Here is a 22960-nt window from a genome sequence, read left to right on the forward strand (position 1 = left end):
GCTAGCTTTATTCCCAATCTCCGAGGAAACCAGAGATTGATGTTGCAATTTATTTAAAACAATAAAAAAGCAATACACAGAAGCTGAGTCTATGAAACTAACACATAGGGTTTTGCACAGGCCTGGTCCATTGTCAGCATCTAATTCATGTCATTTTTTTTCTATTTTTTTAAAATATTTTTTATTGATTTCAGAGAAGGTGAGAGAGACAGAAACATCAATGATGAGAGAGAATCACTGATTGGCTGGCTCCTGCACATCCCCCTCTGGGGATAGACCTTGCAACCTGGGCATGCTCTCTTGATGGGAATCAAACCCAGGACTAAATGCACAGGCCTAAGCTCTATCCACTGAGCCAAAGCACCTAGGGCTCATCTCCTTCTTTTGCATGACACGGTGCTGCCTGAACGTTGCAATCTGGATTACAATCCAGACGCCCTTCGCGGTGATTCCAGATTAGGTCCACAGACAGTGCCTTCAGGATGGTTGAATGCCTGCACCAGGGCGCAACTCAAGGCTTTCCCCTGTAGCCCAGGGCTTTCTGGCCAGCTCCTCCTGCTGCCTGTTCCCTGTCCATTCTGGCCCCGCCCCTGGGGCCCAGCTTGCTGTGCAACTGTCTATGAGCTCAAGCCAGCAGAGAACGTTGGGCCAAGGTGCAGAGCGCAGGCTGGCCTAGCCGTTACCAGTCTACACAGCCAGGACATCCTCTGCGTATTGCCATGGTTTACGGGAACAAATTAAATTTCTTATGGACTTTAGGTTTCTATCTGGTAGCCAGTCAAACTCCCACCGTACCTTCCATCGAAGACAAGAAGTTCATAGAGGACTGTGTCAGAGCTCACAATGAAATGCGTCGCACAGTCCAGCCCTCCGCGGCCAACATGAAATACATGGTGAGAAAAAAATGAGCTGGCATTATACTAAGGGATCTTGGCAATTCATTTTACAGACGCATTTGTATGCATTCAGTTAGGACTTTCGGCATGCAGTTTAAAATCATGCTTTGGCTGTGCTGTCTCCTGCAGGGTGGTTTGTGATAGAAGGGAAAGAGAAAGGAAATCTTTAAGCTGTTACTTGCTAGAGTTACATATGTGTGTTTATTCACATACAGCTGATAGCTGTGAAGACATGAATCAGTTCTTGTAGTTTATTTTTTATTACAACTGTAGTTTATTTTTATTACAACCTCCTTTTGTCCACCCCTGTATATACACACATTCTATATAAATGCATATTTATGCTATATTTTCAAAAAAATGAAAGGAAAAATGTAGATTAATTTAAATTTTCATAGCTACCTGCAGAAGAGGAGGAAGAAAGGAATAAGGTAGAAGAACCATGAGCCTTCTTTGATTTTACTTTGTTTTATATATAGTTGAACTTTGCAAACGTGATCATTTTTGTTATTTTAACACTTTACATGAAAGATCTGGTGCTTTTCTTCCACTTTTTTCAGATCAATATTTCCACCTTGTATCATTTTTCCTTCTGCCTAAAGGACATTAATATTTCTCATACTATGGGTCTGTTGGCAATTAATCCTATCAACTTTTTGTGTCTGTGAGTTTATTTCTACTTAAGTTATAACCAATATTATCATTAGACACAGAATTCTAGGTTGCCCTGCTAACTTCTATCTTCCTGCACATTGTTTGTGATGAAAAATCTACTGGATCATTTCCTTTGTTCCCATGTACATCAGGTGTATTTTTTCCTCTGGCTGCTTTAAGGAAATCTCCTTATCCTTGGTTTTCAGCAATTTGATTATGATGTGCATTGATGTAGTTTCATTCATATTTCCTGGGGCTCATTGAGCTTCTTGGGTCTGCAGGTTTAAACAAATTTTAAAAATTTTAGCCATTGTATAGTTAAATATTAAAGACTCCACTTATAAACATATTAACTATACAATTTGAAGTTATCTCACAGCCCATTGATAACTCTATTCATGCAAAAAAAAGTTTATCACTCATTCTTTCTCTACTAATTTTAACATATGTGTTAATTCTGGTTCAATTTTCATACATTGATTTTTCTCCTCATCAATATATTTTAATTTATTGATTTGAGAAAGAGAGAGAGAGAGAGAGAGAGAGAGAGAGAGAGAGAGAGAGAGAAACATAGATTTGTAGTTCCACTTATTCATGCATTCATTGGTTGATTCCCATATGTGCCCTGACCAGAGAGCCCTCAACCTTGGCGCACCTTGATGATACTTTAACCAAGAGCTACCCAGCCAGGGCCTTTCTCCTCATTTTTTATTGTATTATCATGAGTCCTTGTATGCAGATAAGTTTGTATCAGATATCTGAATCTGTCCACTTTTGTTTGTTGGGTGATGGTAATTTTTGTATTTATGTAAATATTCTTGACATTTTTTTCTGGCATGGACTTATGTTACTTGGCATTTGATCCTTTTGAGTCTTGTGTTTAAGATTTGTAAGGTAGAACAAAAGAAGTGACTGAGGCTAGGGATAATTATCTCCCTCTATTAAGGAGAGATCCTCCTGAGTACTCGACACAATTCCCAAAATTATGAGGTTTTCCAATCTCGCTAGCAGGAAAAGCAATAGTCCCAGTGCTGTGTAAGCATTAGGTTATATGCTCTCCTATCATTTTGAGTGATTCATTCCCTGGTGTTGCATATGTTCTTCACATGTGTGTGCTAATCAACCCTCTGCTAAATAGTCCTCTTTAGAGCCCTGCCTCTGTGCATGTCTGTGCTTTCTGGTGTTCTTGTATGGCCTGAACATTCTCTCAAAGCAGCAGGTAAGGCCACTATAGGACTCACCTTATTGGTTTCCCTCCTTTCAGGGATCACTGGTCCTTGTTGCCTGGTTTCATGTGTCTTGCTTTTTCACATATGTATGTTATTTTTATTGTTTCAAGTCAGAAAGTTACTCCATTTTGGCCAAAAGTAGAAGTGATGACTGTTGGCTAAGACTTCAACAGGAGTTTCTCCTGTCATCCACTACTGAATCATCCAGAAAAACCAGGCATCTCATTTCTCATGTCAATTTTCATAAATGTCAGAAAAGACAGAGCATGATGTGTTAACAGATCAGCCCTGAAATCATGCAAACTTTTTTAAATTTTGTATTGATATATAACATCGTATTAGTTTAAAATATAAAAGATAATTATTTGATAGATGTATATGTTGCAAAATGATTACCACAATAAGTTTTATTAAGGTCCATTACCTCACAGTTACATGTTTTCTTGTAATGAGAACTTTTAAAATCTAATCTTTGAGCAACTTTCAGATATACAATACAGATTGTTAATTATACCTGCAATGCTGTACCCTACAGCCATAAACTTGTTTATCTTGTAACTGGAAGTTTATACATTTTGATCACCTTCAACCTTTCACCTACCCCCAACCTGATATTCTGACAAACACTAATCTGTTCTCTGTATCATGAGTTTGGGTTTTTAATATTCCACATAGAGGTGAGATCATTCAGAGTTTGTCTTTCACTGTCTGAATTATCCTATATAATAGAAGGCTAATATGCAAATTGACCAAACGTGAACTGACCTGTTGCTATGATGCACACTGACCACCAGGGGGCAGACCCTCAAAGCTGGAGCTGCCCCCTGGTGGTCAGTGCGCTCCCACAGAGGGGAGTGCCGCTCAGCCAGAAGCCTCAGCTGCGGTGGCGTGGGGGGAGCCTCTACCGCCTCTCTGGTAGTTGGACATCCCCCGAGGGCTCCCAGACTGTGAGAGGGCACAAGCCAGGCTGAAGGACCCCCACCCCACCCCCATCCCCGAGTGCACAAATTTTATGAACTGGGCCTCTAGTTTTAAATAACATAGGTTTAGCGTCTCAGTGACACCGCTCTCCATATCACCTGTTCTCCTTGCAGTGCCTTTGGGCAGTTTACATCTTGGTTCCATCATGTCAACACATGTTCCTCAGAGTCACCATTGAGAAAGCTGAAGGGTTGCACAGAAGTTTTATGATCAGACCTAGAGGTGATATATTCTATTCCCACCCATATCGTTCTGGCCAGAACTAGTCTGGTTATCCTAGCATGCTTACCTTAAATATCTCTACCATCGATTCCTTTTGTGGTAATGGAATATTTTTCATTCCTTTTCTTTAATACATAGAACAAATTCAAAACCTCCCTCAAAGGAATAAAAAACCCAATATCCTCCCTCAAAGAATAAAACCCAATATCCTGTCCAGTTACTGAATCAGAGTCTAATATCGCTGAGTGGTACACAGCAACCTCTCCAACAGAATAAGATGTGGATGGATACCATTGGCCATGTGATTGTCTGTGTCCTCCACATAAACAACTTTCAATGCCAGCACAAGGACAAGACAACCACAACAAAGATCTCTATTCAGAAAGTAGAAGAATGGGAACCACATGGCAATCATTGGTTCAGAGCAATTTTGAATTTTGGGGGAAATGGTTATACTGTCAACCTGTTCCATTTGCTGAGGCACTTTTTAATCAGTCAAGAGGATTGGGTACTTTTTATATAAATACACTTGATCAAATTAAGAAAATTCTATTTCTAGCGTGCCAGGAAGTTCTTAATTATAAATGGGTCCTCATCCTTTACTTATGAAATGCTTGCGTGATTCTCTAAATTACTGGACTGTGAACTCTGGCTTATTTAAGTCACATTCAAATATTTTTGACTGTCTCTACTGTACCAGTCCAATAAATACAAAATAAACCTCCACAGAATGGATCATAGAGTGTTTCTGAAGCACAACTTAAAAGAACTGACTAATGGTGAACATAATAAATGCCAAAGAAAAACTATATTTTATTAAAATTAAAAATTTAAACAAAATGTCATCTATTAAAATCATTAGATAACATCAATGCAAACGAATATGCAAAATTCAATTTAAATTATTTTTGTCTTTCAGTCTTGGGATGAAGGTTTAGCCAAGACTGCAAAAGCATGGGCAAACAAGTGCAAATACCAACGCAAGACCTGCTCAGAAAAACCATATCAGTGTCATCCAACTTTTAAATATGTGGGAGAAAATATTTGGTTAGGTGGATCATACCAATTTAAACCGGAATTTGCTATTGGTCTTTGGTGTAATGAAAAGATGATTTATAATTATAGCACTCTACATTGTTCCAAAGCTTGTGGCCATTATACACAGGTAAATATTTGACATTTGATTTAATAATTCTTATTTATGCACATTGCAATCACAAGACATTTTTTAGCATTTTCTTTTTAAAATATTTTGTATTTATTTTTAGAGAGGGAGGAAGGGAGAAGGAGAGGGAGAGATGGGGAGAGGGAGAGATGGAGAGAGGGAGGGAGAGAGAGAGAGGAAGGGGGAGAGGGAGAGAGGAGGATAGGGGGAGAGGGGTAAGGAGGGAGGGAGGGAGAGAAGGAGGAAAGAGGAGGAGGCGGAGGAGGAGGAGGAAGAGGGAAACATCAATATGAGAGTGGAACATTGATTGGCTGCCTCCTGCATGCCCCCTACTGGGTATAGAGCCCACAAACAGGGCACGTGCCCCAACTGGAATCCAACCAGCAAACTGTTGGTGGCATGGGATGACAATCAACTGAGCCACACCGACCAGGACTAGCATTTTCTTTCCAGTTACATTTGGGTGTTCTGAAAACTCACATTCATTTGGAAGATAGTTTTACTGGATATAGAATTCTCTGGAGCTTTTGTTTTCTGAACTTTAAAGATTACTCCATTGTCATCTCAATGCATTAATTCCAATAAGAAATCTCAATCTTTTATTTATTCCAGTGTTATTTAATGTGCCTTTTTTTCTCTGTTTCAGTTAAAAAAAATTTTCTTTACAACAAATCTGGAGCCATTTCATAATTAACTAAAATTTGCATCACCTTTCTGTGCTGTGGTTTACTGAGTTTCTTAGAACTATAGGTCTGTAATTTAAATAAAAATTTGATAAATGCTGGATATTGCCTCTTGAAATATTTCTGTTACTGACTTCTATCTGCCCTGATTCTACTCACCAATGTTGATGGCCACTTGAATTTCCCCATGATTATTGTTGTTCTCTTTTCTTTCTAAGTTTTTTCCTCTCTGTGATTAATTTCAAATAGTCTTATTGCTTTATCTTTAAGTTCACTAATCTTTTCTTCTCTAATGTTTAATCTACTATTAACAACATTTAGTTTATTTTTCATCTTATATACTAAAGTTTATATCTCTAAAAGCTTGATTTTTGTCTTTTTTACATAATCAGTAACTATATCAAGAATATTTGGCCCTAGCCAGTTTGGCTCAGTGGATAGAGCATCAGCCTGCTGACTGAAGGGTCGTGGGTTTGATTCCGGCCAAGGGCACATGCCTGGGTTGCAGGCTCGATCCCCACTAGGGGACATGCAGGAGGCAGCTGATCAATGATTCTCTCTCATCATTAATGTTTCTATCTCTCTCTCCCTCTCCTGTTCTCTCTGAAATCAATAAAGAAACATATTTTTTTAAAAAAAGGATATTTGACCTTTCTTCTACCTTTTCAACCATATGAGATAGTTACAATAATTATTCTAATGTTTTCTCTAGGTAAGTTCTGGGGTAGTTTCAATGGATTGATTATCCCTCTTCCTTATGGGTAAATTTTTTCTGCTTCTTATCACATTAGGTATGTTTTATTATATCTTCAACTTTATAAATCTTGCCTTCTTGGATGCTTGATTTTTTATATGCCTATAATATTCTTGAATTCTCTTCTGGGATTCAGTTAAGTTACCTGGAATTTGTTTGATCCTTTTGGTTCCTGCTTTTAAAATATATTAGATGGAGGCAAAATCCTTCTGCCTACTCTACCCAGTGCCCCAGAAATTATGAAACTTGCCAGTAGAGCTGGTGGAAAAGGCCCTACTCCTGGCCCAATGTAAGTTCCTGTATTCTTTCATTTACTTTTTATAGATGGTTCATTTCAAGGTCTAGGGTAGCTCTTCAAATGCATGCTCTGATTAGTGCTCTGCTGAATTGATCATGGGGACCCCCTAGAGGTATCCATAGTAGTGTCACTGTTAGATTTTCACCACTGAGGTACTACACCACCCAAACTCCTGCCTCCTTGGTCTCCACAGACTCTCAGCTGTCTCTCAACCATGTGGATCCATTAGGCTGCTCCTGGTTTCTCCAACACCCCTACCCCACCAGTCATGGCCTGGAAACGCTCTCAAAGCAACAAGCTGAGACAATTGTATAATTCACAGCTTCCCCCAACCTGAACTCTCAGGAGGCATTATCCTTTGTTGTCATATGTCCAGTATCCGGAAGACCTTTATTTCCTATAATTTTTACAATTCTTTTGGTTGGTTGTTGTGAGAGTTTTGGGTGAGAAATGGAAACACATTTTAGGCATGACACGGAGCCCCTAGGATGGACCATTTAAGCAAGAGAAGAGCTCTCTTCTCTAAACTTATCTGTCTAAGTTGAATTAACATACAGTGTCTGAAAGCATGCCATTCTTATCAGAGGTTCACTGAACACAGAAATTAGCAGCTTTCATGCTCCTATTCCATTTAAATTTTGTCTGACAACAGGATGCTGTAAATTTAGAAATCCTTCTCAGAATAGTTGTTGCTGCCTCTCAAAGAGCCACTAAAATATATTTTGAAAAACTGTTGACTATAGCCATATGCAGGTCATGGGAAATGGTGACTAATATATTACTTTATAAAATGTACCAATACATTTTGTTAATTGAATTGTAAATTAAATGGGTTTAGAAAAGTAATTTGTGTTATCAAAATCTATATCAATTTTCTTTCATTATTTTGTTTTCCAAATGAATAAATAAGTATTTTTCCCTTTGTTCATTTAAGCAATAGAAGAAAGTTCCACTCTATCATTGTCACAAAAGAATACTAATTTTTTCAACTCTTTATCTCCCCCTGCCTCACTCCATGGTTAGTTTTTCATAGAAATCTTCTTCTTTTGAATAACTGCTATTCTTTACAATGAAACAAAAATATTCAGTACCCTTATGGCAAGCATGTTTTTTGCAATAAATGCAATATGTTCTTAGTCTCTATCTCTATCTGTTTTTGTAATTTGACAAAAGTAGAATATGGTTCGGGCCACAAAATTTAAAATGTTATCATAAACTAAGTAGAAGTTTCTAGAGAAAAACAAATAAAAGTGTATCATTGTTTTCATTTATAGTGTAATTTTAATATTGTTTATATTTATACCTATGAAGAAAATAATTTTTTTCATAAATCATCTAGAAAAATATATTATTTTGGCTACATATTATATTTTTTTGACTTATGAGAATTATCAGTGAGGAAAAACTATTTAGGTAGCCCTCATGAAAGCAGCCTTTTAAAAAATTGTTTTAAACTAAATATTAGAAATTAAGAAAAATAGTTAATAAAAATTTATGTATTCTCACTTTTAGAGCGTGACTAAGATTATAGTTATTCCCATAGTGCATTGTTTCATAGAGGTGTTTTGCATATTTTATTTTAAAATTCCTTTCTTTATAGGTAGTTTGGGCCGATTCATATAAAGTTGGTTGTGCAATGGCAATTTGTCCTCAACTCCAGGGAGCTGCAACTGCAATATTTGTATGTGACTATGGACCTCTGTAAGTTGTTTTGCTTTTAAAAATATTTTATATTGAAATAAATGTTAAAAATTATTTCCAAAAATAAGAAGTTAGACTAAAAAGGCAGGTATATATTTAATAAATGAAGCCTCCCTCTATAATGATAATCAAAGAAACAGATGAAAATAGTAAGTGGTGAGATGATATAACCTTGTGTAAAGAATTATACCTACCATGAGATATTTAAAGTTCAGAGTTAAAATGATGGACATTCTTTGTTAAATAGAACAACAGGTAACATAGAATGCATTGCTATACTAAAAACTGAAACACAAAATAGGCTTGCAGATGCTTTCCTAATATACTATACCATAACTGAAATGAGCAAGTAATTCTGAATGATAGTGAAAAGCACATTCTTCTAAGAAAAAAATACCGTAAGTGTTATTGCCTTTTTTATTATTGTGCATCTAAGTGGAAATATAACATAAGCCTAATGGGAGGCTACAAAAATAAAATTCTGGAACTCTAATCCCATTGATCTGTACAAGAAAGAAGATAAAATCCATCCACAACCCAGTCATTTAACAAACAAAATATTAAAGTAAAATATACAAAAGATGAAAATCCAAGCACAGAATAAATATATAGGGTTGATAAAAAGAAGCTGAGATATGTCAAATTGCTACGGAGAATACAAATGTGTATATCTCCTCCTGTATTTATTTTACTCCTTCTCAGTTAGCAACAGAAATGAGTATGACACGTGCATAACTTAAAGAGAAGAAAAACACGACAGATGCAACAAAGAATAAATAAGAAGATGATAGCCTCAATCTTAACTATGTCAATAATCACATCAAATATAAATGCTACAAACACCCAAATGAAAAGGCAGAGATTGTGAGATTAGATAAAAAAAATCCAGAAACAATTATAAGCTACAAAAAAATAACTGGCTGTCACATACATAATTACACTGGGTTCATATCTAATTTATGTTTTATAGAATATTAAAGAATATAATGCCCTGGCTGGGTAGCTCAGTTGGTTAGAGAGTCGTCCTGGCCTGCCAAGGTTGTGGATTTGATACCCAATCAAGGCGCATCCAAGAATCAACCAACCAATGAATGAATATATAAGTGGAACAACAAATTAATCTCTATCTCTCTCTCCCTTCCCTTCTATTCTCTATCTCTATCAATAAAAATTTTATTTTATAGAATATAACTTTGACATATTGAGAACATGCTATAAAGAACAGTTTTAAAGTAGCTTTTTATAGTAGAAACTAGAGGCCCAGTGCACGAAATTTGTGCATGGGAAGGGGGGTCCCTCAGCTCAGCCTGCACCCTCTCACAATCTGGGACATCCCTCTCACAATCCAGGACTGCTAGCTCCTAACTGCTGGCCTGCCTGCCTGCCAGATCACCCCTAACCACTCGCCTGCCTGCCTCATCACCCCTAACCACTCACCTGCCTGCCTGACTGCACCTAACCACTCTGCCTGCCTGCCTGATTGCCCTAACCGCCTCTGCCTGCCTGCCTGATTGCCCCTAACCACCTCTGCCTCAGCCCCTGCTGCCATGGCTTCATCTGGAAGGACGTCCATAATGACATCGAGAAGGTCGTTTGGCTGTCCAGTCTAATTAGCATATTAATGCTTTTATTATTATAGATTAGCATAAAATTGGGACAAAAGTCATTTTCCTTTCAACATTCATGCTTAATGAGCAACCAAAAAAATAAGTAAATTAGAAGAGTAAATAGCCATTTGGCTACCCAATGTTTCCCTTTTTTACAGAGGAAATTATGCAGGGGCCCGCCCTTACACTGAAGGAGCATCCTGCTCTATGTGTGGAAAAGAAGACACTTGTGAAAACAGCCTCTGCAGTAAGCAAAATGAAAAAAGTAAATTGTAATTTCCTATTTGGAGAGAAAAGTTTCCATAAATTCATTTTATTTTCAAATTTAGCTCTCCTCAAGTGTATACAGAATTTATGAAGAAGATTTGATTGCTGCTCTCTGATGATATAACTCATTTGTCATAAATCATACTTAAACTCAGATAATCCCTCCCTTCTTCACTGATTATTTTCCCTCTGAGGCTAAAGGACAGGTGGGAGTGAGGTATAACTGTGATCCAGTGTGCTGCTATATAGTAGATATTTGCTGCTATAACAAAGAACTACTAGTTGAAATATTTATTTGCATTTGCCTCCATTCTCCTTTTATTAGTTATTATTAAAATAGTGACTCAGGAGTAACACATTAATTAATGTGCAAACTAATTATGATTTAAAACTAATGTTTCACTTCCAGAAGTTCATTGGTCCTCAGAACAAAGATTTTTTTAGGTTAAGTGAATAAATTATTTGATTGAAGATAGAATGAAATAGGTGAAGGGGGTAGATGATTTGGAAATGGTTAAAAAAAAAGAAAAGAAAAAGAAAGAAAGAAAAAGTTGCCCGGCCAGCATGGCTCAGTGGTAGAGCATCAACTTATGAACCAAGATGTCATGGTTCAATTCCCTGTCAGGGCTCATACACAGGTTGCATGCTCCATCTCCAGTGGGGGGCAAGCAGAAGGCAACTGATGAATGATTCTCTCATCATTAACGTTTCCATCTCTCTCCCTCTCCCTTCCTCTCTGAAATCAATTTAAAAAAATTTTTTTAAAGAGAAAAGAAAAAGTTGTGCCCTAGATGGTTTGGCTCAGTGGACTGAAGGGTCTCAGGTTAGATTCCTATCAAGGACACATGCTGGAGTTGCGGGCTCAATCCCCAGTGGGGGCATGCAGAAGGCAGCCAATCAATGATTCTCTCTCATCACTGATGTTTCTATCTCTCTCTCTCCCTCTCCCTTTCTCTCTGAAATCAATATATATTTTAAGTTGCAATGATACAAAATAAGAGACATACAAAAAAGAAAGCATATTAAATGATTTCATTTACATAAAGTTTAAAATCAGGCAAAACTAATCCATACTTGGAGTCCGGAATGCATTACCTTTGGAAAGAGGACTTAGTAATTCCACAAAGATTCCTAAAGGTTATCTAGGTATGTTAACTTTGTGAAGAATCACCAAACTTTCCATGAAATATGTATGTGGGAAATAATAATAAATTGTTACTGCTGCATTTGGAAATCTATTACACAAGAATACATTGCAGAGACACTTGGTATGATTAATAAGCTTTTAATTAAACACCTATCATATGTTTTTTAAAAAAACTGCAGAAAGTTGTACCTTTGCCTCTGCTGAACAGGTGGACATGGGGATGTTTCACTGAATCCAAACACAATTTAGTGAAAGCTGGGCCAGAATATAGGTAAAGCTTGGTCAACCTCTGTTGAACCCTGTTCCAAGGGTGTAGATTTCTAGGGCTTTTCACTGAGATACTGAGGTGTTCACTGCTGCCTTTCCCTGGTGGTTATTAAACTCCAATATTTAATTGCTTTAGCACACTGCAATTACTAAAATATCTGCTTTTATTTTAGGGCTTTCAGCCTAAAGATTTGGCCTCCTGCCCTCCCAGCTTCAAAATTAAAATAGCTTGAGTACAACATGGATATCCATTGGGCTAATGTCCTCCACTTCTACCATTCCCCTGAACCCTGACCTACTCAATGCTCCATTTTTCTCTCTCTAGCCTCACAAGACCCACAAAAGCTCAGCTGGTTTCTCCTTTCCCCATATATCAGCCTTGGCCAGAGGAAAGCCCATATATTTAGCCCTTGACCTGGACCAATCAGAAAATGGCCCAGAGAAAAAGCAACATTCATAACATCAGCCCACCTCTTGATGGATCTCCTGCTCTGAAATCTTCACCCTCTAGTCCAGTGATGGCGAACCTATGACACGCGTGTCAGAGGTGACATGCGAACTCATTTTTTTGGTTGATTTTTCCTTGTTAAATGGCATTTAAATATATAAAATAAATATCAAAAATATAAGTCTTTGTTTTACTATGGTTGCAAATATCAAAAATTTCTATATGTGACACGGCACCAGAGTTAAGTTAGGGTTTTTCAAAATGCTGACATGCCGAGCTCAAAAGGTTCGCCATCACTGCTCTAGTCTTTGTTCCTTTGAATCTCTGATGCTCTTAAGCACTGTTTTGTTGTATTTTATTTGGATTTTCTAGCTGTGATTGATGACAGCTTTTGTCTGTTCCAAAGGACTACATTGCTGAGACTTAAGCGGGTATTGACAATGGTCTCCAGTACAGCACTGCACAAACTGCAAAGGCTCAATAAACTTTGAGACCAGCTAGGAGGTGTTCTCCTACTTGTTCCTTTTCCAACTATTTGGAAGTTATCTTGTTATTCTTGGCCTTTTACTCTTGAAAATTAATGTTATGATAAGCTCATCGATTCCGTAGAAGACCTTGAAATGTGGTTGGCATTACATTGAGTTTATAGGTAAATTTAAGAAGGATTAACGTCTTTATAGCATTGACTATATTAATAAAGATTATTTGTGTCTTTAAACATCTTTCAGTTAAGTTTTAAACTTTTCTCAGTAAAGGCCTTGCACATCAAGTTAAATTCCTTAGTAACATGTATTTGTTGCTTTAAAATGGCATATTAAAATTATATTTTCTAATTGATTTTTGCTAATTAATAGAAATATAAATTACTTTTATTTTAGTCTACTATCCAGGAATCTTACATAATTCTCTTATTAATAGTTTGTTAATGCTCTTGTATATTTTTAATGTTCTCTATAGAAAATAGTCTGTCATCTAACTTTTACATCAGTTATTTATTTTACTAATATTAATAGTCAGTGAATCTTCCTGTGCAATGTTGGACATAAGTTACAATAGTGGAGACTATTCTTTTGTCCAGGACTTTAAGGACAATATTTCAACATTATGTATTTTTGCTTTAGTTTGTTTTTATTAGTCCTAATAGCCTGGTTATGGTAGTTTTCTCTTTCCTTAGTTTGCCATGGCCTTTTATCTTGAATGAATGTTTAATTTTACCAGATATTTTCTGATCTCTTGAAATTAGCCCCATTTTTTTTCTTTAATGTTGTAAGCTTTATCAAAGGATTTCTTTCTTTCTTTTTTTCTTTTTGGAAACTGTTTTAGAAGTATTACTTTGTAAGTTTAATTTTTAAAAATTGATTTGTGCTCTGAACTTCTCTTTGAATAAATACATTTAAAAAAAACTGGTCCACATCACTCATTTTTTAAAGTTATTGCAAAGAGATAGATACAGGGTGGTTTTTAATTTTTTAAATCTTTTATCACATTCTGTTTCCTCTTTCAATTTTGTTTATTGTTTCCTTTGTTGTTATTTTTTAAACCACTTTACTGAGATATGATTGACATACCAAAAAAAGCTGTACATATATCTAATATATATAACTTAACCAATGAGATTTATATTTTCATGTAGGTTCTGCTAGTTAAGTTATGGCCTAAAAATCCAAGTTTAAACTCTTCTTTGATTCTCATAATAAATTCAAATTGGTCATGAGGTTTCTTTTAGAGATGACTTGATTTCTTATTTTTCTTCAAAAATGTTTTTTTAAATTTATTTCAGAGAGAGGAAGGAAGAGTGAGAGATCAAAACATCAATGATGAGAGAGAATCATCAATCCGTGCGTCTCTTGCACACCCCCTACTGGGGATTGAGCCCACAATGCCCATGACCTCCTGTTTCATGGTTCAATGCTCAACCACTGAGCAGCACTGACCAAGCAGTGGCTTGATTTTTGGTAACATTTTACTTACAGTTTTTCAATTTAATTTTAGAATTATCATTGGCCTGAAATTTTCCTTCCTCATTTCTCATATGTTTTCAACTTCAAAGTTGAAGTAGCCTCATAAAAGAAGTTGAAAGTTGGGAGTATTACTTCTTTTTATATTTTGATTACAATTTGTATAAGATTCTGATGATTTTTTTCCCCATGTTTGGGAGTTTTCTGTAAAACCATTTTGTTCTGGGTTGTGTGTGTCTGTAAATTTCAAATAACTGGTTTAATTTCTTGTAATATTATGTGTTATTAAGGTTTGAGAACAAAATTAGCAAATGTATGTTTTATAGCAAGTTTTAATGAACTTCTCATATTTTTATCACTGCTCTGTTATGTTCCAATTACATAAGTCCTATGAATTTTGATTTTTTTTTCTTTGTTGATCAGTTTCTATGAAAGCCAACTTTTAGTTTTGTTGACTTCCTTTTTGAGAGACAGTACATATAGTTTAACAAATGTATAGGCTTTGCAGTGAGGTGGCTTTACTGAGGTGATTAAGAGCATTTACTACTAAGTGTCATGCAGAGTGATTTGAGTGCAAAATAAAGTTCTCAATACATTTTAGCTATTAATTTAAGTTCCTCATTATTTTCTATCTTTTGAGTCAGTTTATTTTTTCATAATACAAATCACTGTCTGAAATTATCTTTTTTACTCATTTTTATTTACTTAGTTTATTTTTAAATTGATTTCAGATTTTCTTATTTTTCTGTAAGGAGAAGAACTTTACTTTTGTTCTGATAACCATTATATTCAAAGACTGGAATCATGCTCAATACACAGCAGGCACTCAAAAAAAAATCAATGAATAAATAAATAAATAACATGAATTCCTAACTAATTGCAGATTGCTGATAGAATGGTAAACAGAGAAGAATAATTTGAAGGGTGAGAGACATAGAGCAAAATTTGGAACAAGGGCCAGTGCAGAAATGAGTCAGATATTTGATAAAAGGCTATGGGTAACCAAAACACTACATAAAGGACTCCCTTTTTCAGAGATTTTTAAACGGGAATGACAGAATACCAAATATAAAGTGATATAGTTTTGTCTGTGTTTGGCTTTTGTGCCTTCAATACAAAAGGCATTCTAGAAATATTTGTGAAAATGACATTGTTGGCAGGGAGCATTGTATGGATTTTTAAATATAATGGGATTTGGAGAGGAAGCTTTTGGGTTTTTTTTTAAGTTAAAAAGTCAAATTTTGTTTCTTAAGTTGATTAAGTTATTCCAAAAGCCAAAAAGTAAATAATTTTATACCAAAAATTAAATACCTTTTTTTTTCTATTTTAGAAAATGAAGAACGTGAAAAGCTTATCAGTATGTATAAAACTGAATATTGATTTAATTACTTTGGTCCCTTGAAACTAAATTGAGCTCTTAACTGTTGCGTTTTATTGGCAGAATATCCAAATTGGAATCCACAGGGGAAAGCGCCACAGTGGACAGCATGTAATCTATTGTACATAGTTTGTATTCTTCTGAGAATGTTTTAATTTTTATTTATGTATAAGAGAAATTCTCACACATGACAATAAAAAATAGTCTATCCTAAATGTAAGTCTTATCATTTTAATTATTAAAATGTCTACACTCTTGTCTGTTATCTAAATTTAATGTCCGTTTTTAATTCAAGAGATGTACAACATTGCAGTATAAAAGGGTAATAGTAAAAAAAGTATCTCGGGTTGTATTTTTTTAAATCTTCACCCAAGGATATTTATTGATTTGCGAGAGAGAGAGAGAGAGAGAGCAAGAAAGAGAGCGAGAGAGAAACATCAATGTGAGAAACATTAGTTGTCTCCCATATGAGTCCCAACCAGGGATCAAACCCCCAAACTAGGCAATATGCCCTGACCTGGTGGTGCCCTTACCTGATGTGTGGCTCAGTTGATTGAACATCGTCCCATGGATTGAGAGGTCACTGGTTTGATTCCCAACCAAGGCACATTTCTGGGTGCAGGCTCAATCTCCTGTAGGGTGTGCAGGAGGCAGCAAATAGATGTTTCTCTCTCTCTCTCTCTCTCTCTCTCTCTCTCTCAGAAATGAATAAAAAAGTATGTTTTTTAAAAGAAGATGCAAAAGACAGTATGTTTTTTAAAAGAAGATGCAAAAGACACTAACAACAAACAGAAAGATTGCCAAACTGGTCCAGACTGAAATTAAGAAATACTGATTATAGAATGTAGGAAAATATTTGTTCAACAAATACAACTGAAAAGGGACTGTAACTAGAAATATAAAGAAGTTCCACAGCCAATATGAAAAAGATAACCCAATAGCTTTGAAGGGAACTTTCATATACAAGTGTGTTTAGATGGCAAATATACTAGTACATATGCAAAAATGCTACAGTTCATTATTCTCCAGTGAAATGTAAATTAAAAGTACTAATACATCCCTGTAAGAACTAAAATAAAATATGTAGACGATACCAAGCAGGAGTAAATATATAGTGCAACTAACACCCTCTTACTGCTACTGGTGTCAGTGTTAATTGCAACTACTTTAGAAATCTATTTGGCGATATTTTCTTAAATATGCTTTTTTTAAAAAATTGATTTCAGAGAGAGGAAGGGAGATGGAGAGAGAGCAACATCAATGTAAGAAACATGGACTGGTTTCCTTCCATATGAGCCTTGACCAGGGACCAAACCTGCAACCTAGGTATGTGCTCTGACCTGGAATTGATTCCACAACCTTTCAGTGTATGGGACAATGTTTTAACCAACTGAGCCATCGGCCAGGGCTCAGGGATTTGGGGTTTTTATTTAATTATAATTTTACATGTATTAATATTTTAATTCTCTACTTTAGAAATTTCATTTTAACTGCAGTAGATCTAAAGAACTAAACATTGCAGATATCAGATATTTTTTCTTATATGCCAGTAGTTTCCTTTAAGAATACCATCAACATTATTCAGAAACAAAATATTATTAAGGTAAGTATCTGATAGCATGTCATGTTATATTATTGTCATAATATTTGTAATAATTAATGAGAACAGAATAACAAAAGGGAAATCAATTAAATTTTAAAACTTTGATAAGTAAAAGTGTGTTCTGAAAATTAAAATCACTCTTTTAAGAGATAGCAAATGCAGATAGTATACCTTTTAAAACCCTATACAAAAGTATCTGTAGTATAGTTAAAACATCTCTACAAACCAAGGAATTACTCAATTCTGGAATTTTCTCTGAAGACAAAAAAAAAAGATTATTCCATTAATACAGTTTTAAAAATCATTTACATTGAGTAGCTGACTACTCTGGACTAAATTATCTAGATGTTTTCCTTCTCAACCAAAACAACCACCAACTTCCCTCAGCTATAAATATTAAAAACTATTTTTAAATGCATTTTTAAGATTTCATATTTTATTTTTTATCTTTGAGAGTATTACAGATGTCCCCCCCTTATTTTGAGAGTTATTTGATAAACATTACCAAATACCTAAGAATTTCCACATTTCTGGGTGATTGATGCTATTCTTAAAAATGAAACCAAGTGGCCGGGCCAATATTGCTCAGTGATTGAGCATCGACCCATGAACCAGTGCACATGCCCAGGTTTAGGGCTTGGTCCCCAGTAGGGGGCGTCCAGCAGGTAGCCAATCAATGATTTTCATCATTGATGTTTCTATCTCTATCTCTCTCTCTTCCTTTCTTTCTCTGAAATCAATAAAAACATATAAAAATATTTTTAAAAAATGAAACCGCCGGGCTGGCATGGCTCAGTGGTTGAATGTAGACCAATGAACCAGGAGGTCACGGTTGGATTCCTGGTGAGGGCACATGCTGGGGTTGCAAGCTCTATCCCCAGTGTGGGGTACGCAGGAGGCAGCTGATTGATAATTAGCTCTCTCATCATTGATGTTTCTCTCTCTCTCTCTCTCTCTCTCTCTCTCCCTTCAGCTCTGAAATCAATAAAAATATGTATTTTATAAAATGAAACCAAGTGATTTTTGCATTTCAAGTCTTCCTGTATTAGTCAGGGTTCTCCAGAAAACCAACAATGGGGAGATTGTAAGAGAGAGATAAAAAGTGAAAGAGAGAAAGGGGAAAGAGATTTTAAGAAATTGGCTTACACCCTAGTTGGTTTGGCTCAATGGATAGAGCATCAGCCTGTGGACTGAAGGGTCCCTGGTTCGATTCCGGCCAAGGGCATATGCCTGGGTTGTGGGCTTGATCCCCAGTAGGGGACATGCAGAAGGCAGCCAATCAATGATTCTCTCTCATCATTGACCTTTCTACCACTCTCTCCCTCTCCCTTCCTCTCTAAAATCAATAAAATATATTTAAAAAAGAAAAGAAATTGGCTTACATGATGTGGCAGCTAGCAAGTCTGGAATCTGTAGGGCAAGCTGGCAGGATGGAGACTCATGTAAGAGTTGCTGCTATACAAAAACAGATCCAGAGACAGAGAAGCATTGATCAGACTGTCAAACCTCAGGGGGAAGGTAGGGGAAGTTAGGGGTAAGAGGGAGAGATCAACCAAAGGACATATATGCAAGCATATAGGCCTAACCAATGGACACAGATGACAAGGGGGGTGAGGGCATGAATGGGGGGTATGAGGGATAATGTGGGGATAAGGACACATATGTAATAACTTAATCAATAAAAAAATTTAAAAAAAGAGTTGGTGTTATAGTCTTGAGTCTAAAACCTGGAAAATAAGACAGAATCCCTATTTTGTGGTCTGAAGGCACTAATTCTCAGGGAATCTCTGCCTTTACTCTTAACTGATTTGACAGAGCCACTCACATTACAGCAACATCTAAACTAATGTTTGACCAAACACTAGCAAACATAGTCTACCCATATGGACATGTAAAATTAACCATCACACTGCTATTTGGTATCATCTATATGGAGTCATTATCATTTTAGTAAACTATTGCTATTTGTTTATTATGTCATTAAGATTTTAATTCATAATTACTCCTCAACTTGTACTTTTAAATAGGCTACGGGTAAATTGACTATTTATAGAGTATCCTTTTTTAACTGTTGCATTGTTTTCATAGATTTTTAATTAAAATTTTTCATTAATAATTAAAATATCCTCTGATTTTTTATATAATTACTCCCTTACTTCTTCAGACTCCTTATTCATCCAAACACATATAAGTTCCTTTAATCAGATTAATTGAAATTCTACAGACCACATGAAAAATAAATGTTTACAAAATTATATCCTCTGATTTTGAAGAAATATTTGTCAGAGTATTAAATTGACACTGCTACAGGAACGTGCTAGTAGTATAATCAGAACCAAGGTTTGACTGCCTGCCACCACGAAAACCAAACTTGTGAGACAGATGGTGGTAAAAAAAGGAAAGAAGTTTATTCAAGTGCCGACATCTCAAGAAGATGGGAGACTCTTGTCCAAAACCCATCTTAGAATCTCAATGTAGGCAAGGGTTTTTATAGGGAAGGAGAGGGAAAGCAGAACAAAGAGATCAGGAGGAGGGGCTGTGGACAAGCAGGCAGTGTCCTTGCTGGTCCCAATATGGATTGTTAATGTCAGCATATGGGACTGATCAGTGCTAGCCAAATTCCTGCAGTTGGGTGATCCACATCAACCAAAGTTGTGGTCAAGGCCGTTTTCTGTATAAGCAGGAACTAGAACTGCTGATGCCTGCAATACGCTTATAAGGAAACTGTCAGTATGTTCATAGCTTTTATCAGTTTGTTAGTACATTTTATTCTACTTCTATCTCATGGTTAGTCAGGCTGGTATAAAGCTTTATTCCCTGTTGCAGTAGTGACAGTTCTCAGAAAATAGAATATCTATTTGAAGAGTGTTCTCTCTATACTTAACCTGCGAGCAGAGGCTGGGTAGGAGGAGGGCCTCTGACTTACTAGTGGAATTTCCCTTCATTGGCAATAAGAGAAAATCTGAACCAAGGAAATGTCTTTTCTACTTCCTGTGATCATAACCATAGACTCTTGACTGGATATCTTAAGAGGCCTGGTATCACTTGCAATTATTTTACTCTAAACAGATCTTATTCTTAACTAGAGACAAGGTGCACAAATTTGTGGATGGGTGGAGTCCGGCCGGCCCACCCTGATCTGGGCCCATTGGGCCAGGCTGGCCAGGGGTGAGGGCTGCTGATGCTGACTGGCTCCGCTCCTGGTCTAACTCTCATCAAACTCCCAGTTGAAGGGACAATTTGATTATTAGCCTTTTATTATCCTACATAATAAAAGCCTAATGTGCTAAGTGTCCGGTTGTCCATTCAACCAATCAAAGCGTAATATGCTAATGATATGCTAAGGCTGCTCAACCACTCGCAATGACATGCACTAACAACCAGGAGGCAGACAGTCAACCAGTTGCTATGATGTCCACTGACCACCAGGGGGCAGATGCTCCTTCAGGAAAGCTATGCACCCCTAGTGAAAATCATCAGGTTCTCAACTGGAGTTGCACACAATGGATTTGTGCCGTGTAGCTAGTGAGAACACACTGATTATCATAATTCAACAAGTATATATTAAGAATGTATAATAATATGTCTGGCAAAATGCTAAGTGTTAAAAATTCATTTTAGTTCTCATCAAAATAAATGAAAATGAGGTAGTACTTATTAATAGTTTTAATTTAATAATACCTAAAGTTAAATAATATTTTCAATGTTCCAAGCAACTAAGTGCTTTACATATAATTTATATAATCCTCTCAATAAGTGTGTGAGGTAAATTATATTAATTTTTATTTCTTTATTTGTAGACTTAAATGTATTTTCATAAACTGCACTCAGATTTACAAATATATTTTTTGAGAGTTCTTCAGGTAGTCTGGGGAAATGTTGTCCTTTCAGGGAAGATTTCTAGAAGTCGTTGCATACATATTACCATACTAAATAAATATTGACCTCAAGAATATAAGAGTAATGTAAATTTAGGAGCCAAGATTTCATATTACTATTCCCAGATTTATACTCCATTTCATGGTTTTGACTTTGGGATAGAAGCAAACTGTTGGTTAGTTCCTGAGACCACCTTCCACCACATTATTTTAGGCTTTTGTTTTCTGTTTCTTTTTTGGTTCCTGTTCACCTCCTTCATTCATTTTTCTAATGGTGCTGCTCATTTTCTCAGGAATTTTAAATTATTCTTAAATGTGCATTAATGAAACATCATTATTTTAATCCTTTGACATTTATGTACCAAATATCTTTCTCAGTTATCCTTTATTTATATTTTAATGAAGTAAAGTTCATCTTCCCACTTTTTCTCACTTTTCCATCTCTAAAATAAACATAGTAATATCTGTATCTTAAGGATTATTTTATTTTTTAAATGAGTAGACCAGCATTTAAAACAGCGTAGAATAGTGGTGATGGTTATACAGCACTGTAAATGTAACTGCCACTGAATTTTATACTAAATTATGATTAAAATTGTAAATTTTGTTATGTCTATTTTACCACAATAAAATAAAATAAAATAGCTCCTGACACATAGCCAGGATATTTTGAAATAAACATGGTATTAGAATAGTTTGATTTGTCTGTAACACCTTTAAAAGCTTCATGTGGATAGATATGTCTAACTTGCTCAGCATTTGTCGCTCTGACACACAGGAGGTCCTAAAGAAATACTTGTTGAGTGAGGTGTCTAGCAATAGAATGGGCTGCCTGAGAAATGGTGACTTCTTTGTGAGTGGAATTATTTAAGCAGAGGTTATAATGATCACCTGTCAATGATGTGTCATAGAATATGTCTAAAACATGGAACTAGTAAAACTGCCTAAATTTCTTAGCAATCTATGATTGCATTATTTTATCTCGTGTTTTGCTATAGCAATTTTCATAATCTAATAACAGTATCAACATCATAAAGGAATTCCATATTTCAGCACTTGCCATTTTAACCCCCGAAATAGGCTCTGATCAGTAAAATACTCTTAGCAGTTCCTGCTCTCCTGGCATATGTATTACGTGCCTTTTCCTTTGTTTCACTTACCTGTGTTCTTTACTTTCTTGACATCATACTCTCCAGAAAGGCTTGGTCTTTTTCACAGGGTATAAAGTTACCGAGTTGCTAGTTTTCTAAATTGTAAGCTACTTGGAAGCAGAGACTGTGTCTTGTCCACCAATCCTTGTCAACCCCAGAACACACTGCCTGGTAATAAATAGTTACTAAATGACTAACGGCCTGAATGAAACTATCTTCTGAGGCCTATTGCTTTCAATTGTGTACACCAAGCATGTCAAACTCAAAGGCTAACACGGGCCAAATAAACCAAGTTAAGTTTATGCAGGCTGCATACAAACAAAAGCTTCAATTTTCATAGAAACATAGGTTTATTTCTATAGAGACATGCTGAATACAAAGGACTAAAATAAAGGAGTAATTATGAACATAAAATAATAGAATATTTTAATAAAAATTAATATTTTTTTTCTTGAACATTAACTTACCAGACACTGAATAACTGCACAAATTAATAAGCATAATGCAAATAAACCTGTTTTTCTTGTTCTCCGAAAGCGAAATATTTCCTGTTGTGCACACCAAACAAGTCAGTCCAAGACTAATGACATGGCCACCGGCTGCTAAATATTCGCTGCTAGTATTAGTGGAGAGAAATGGTGCTCCTGAGTGTAAGGTACCTAAGGGAAATAAA

At 35.9% G+C, this 22960-nt stretch overlaps 1 protein-coding gene across 1 annotated transcript; it reads left to right on the plus strand.

Moving 5' to 3' along the window:
* Nucleotides 1–719: 719 nt before the first annotated feature.
* GLIPR1L1 (GLIPR1 like 1) lies at nt 720–8587 on the plus strand. Its single transcript, XM_023762780.1, has 3 exons — nt 720–893; nt 4902–5147; nt 8483–8587. Exons 1-3 carry the CDS (start codon nt 720–722, stop codon nt 8585–8587), a joined length of 525 nt encoding a protein of 174 aa, XP_023618548.1.
* The last annotated feature ends 14373 nt before the right edge of the window (nt 8588–22960 follow it).

The sequence above is a fragment of the Myotis lucifugus genome, unplaced genomic scaffold (genome assembly GCF_000147115.1).
Source record: "Myotis lucifugus unplaced genomic scaffold, Myoluc2.0 scaffold_261, whole genome shotgun sequence".
NCBI lineage: Eukaryota > Metazoa > Chordata > Mammalia > Chiroptera > Vespertilionidae > Myotis > Myotis lucifugus.

What these genes read in the sequence shown, in the direction of transcription:
- GLIPR1L1 (XM_023762780.1), top strand. Translation starts at nt 720, where the DNA reads ATGGTTTACGGGAACAAATTAAATTTCTTATGGACTTTAGGTTTCTAT. An exon ending in CGGCCAACATGAAATACATG is followed by an intron (nt 894 to 4,901) that starts GTGAGAAAAAAA and finishes TTTGTCTTTCAG; the next exon opens with TCTTGGGATGAAGGTTTAGC. An exon ending in CTTGTGGCCATTATACACAG is followed by an intron (nt 5,148 to 8,482) that starts GTAAATATTTGA and finishes CTTTCTTTATAG; the next exon opens with GTAGTTTGGGCCGATTCATA.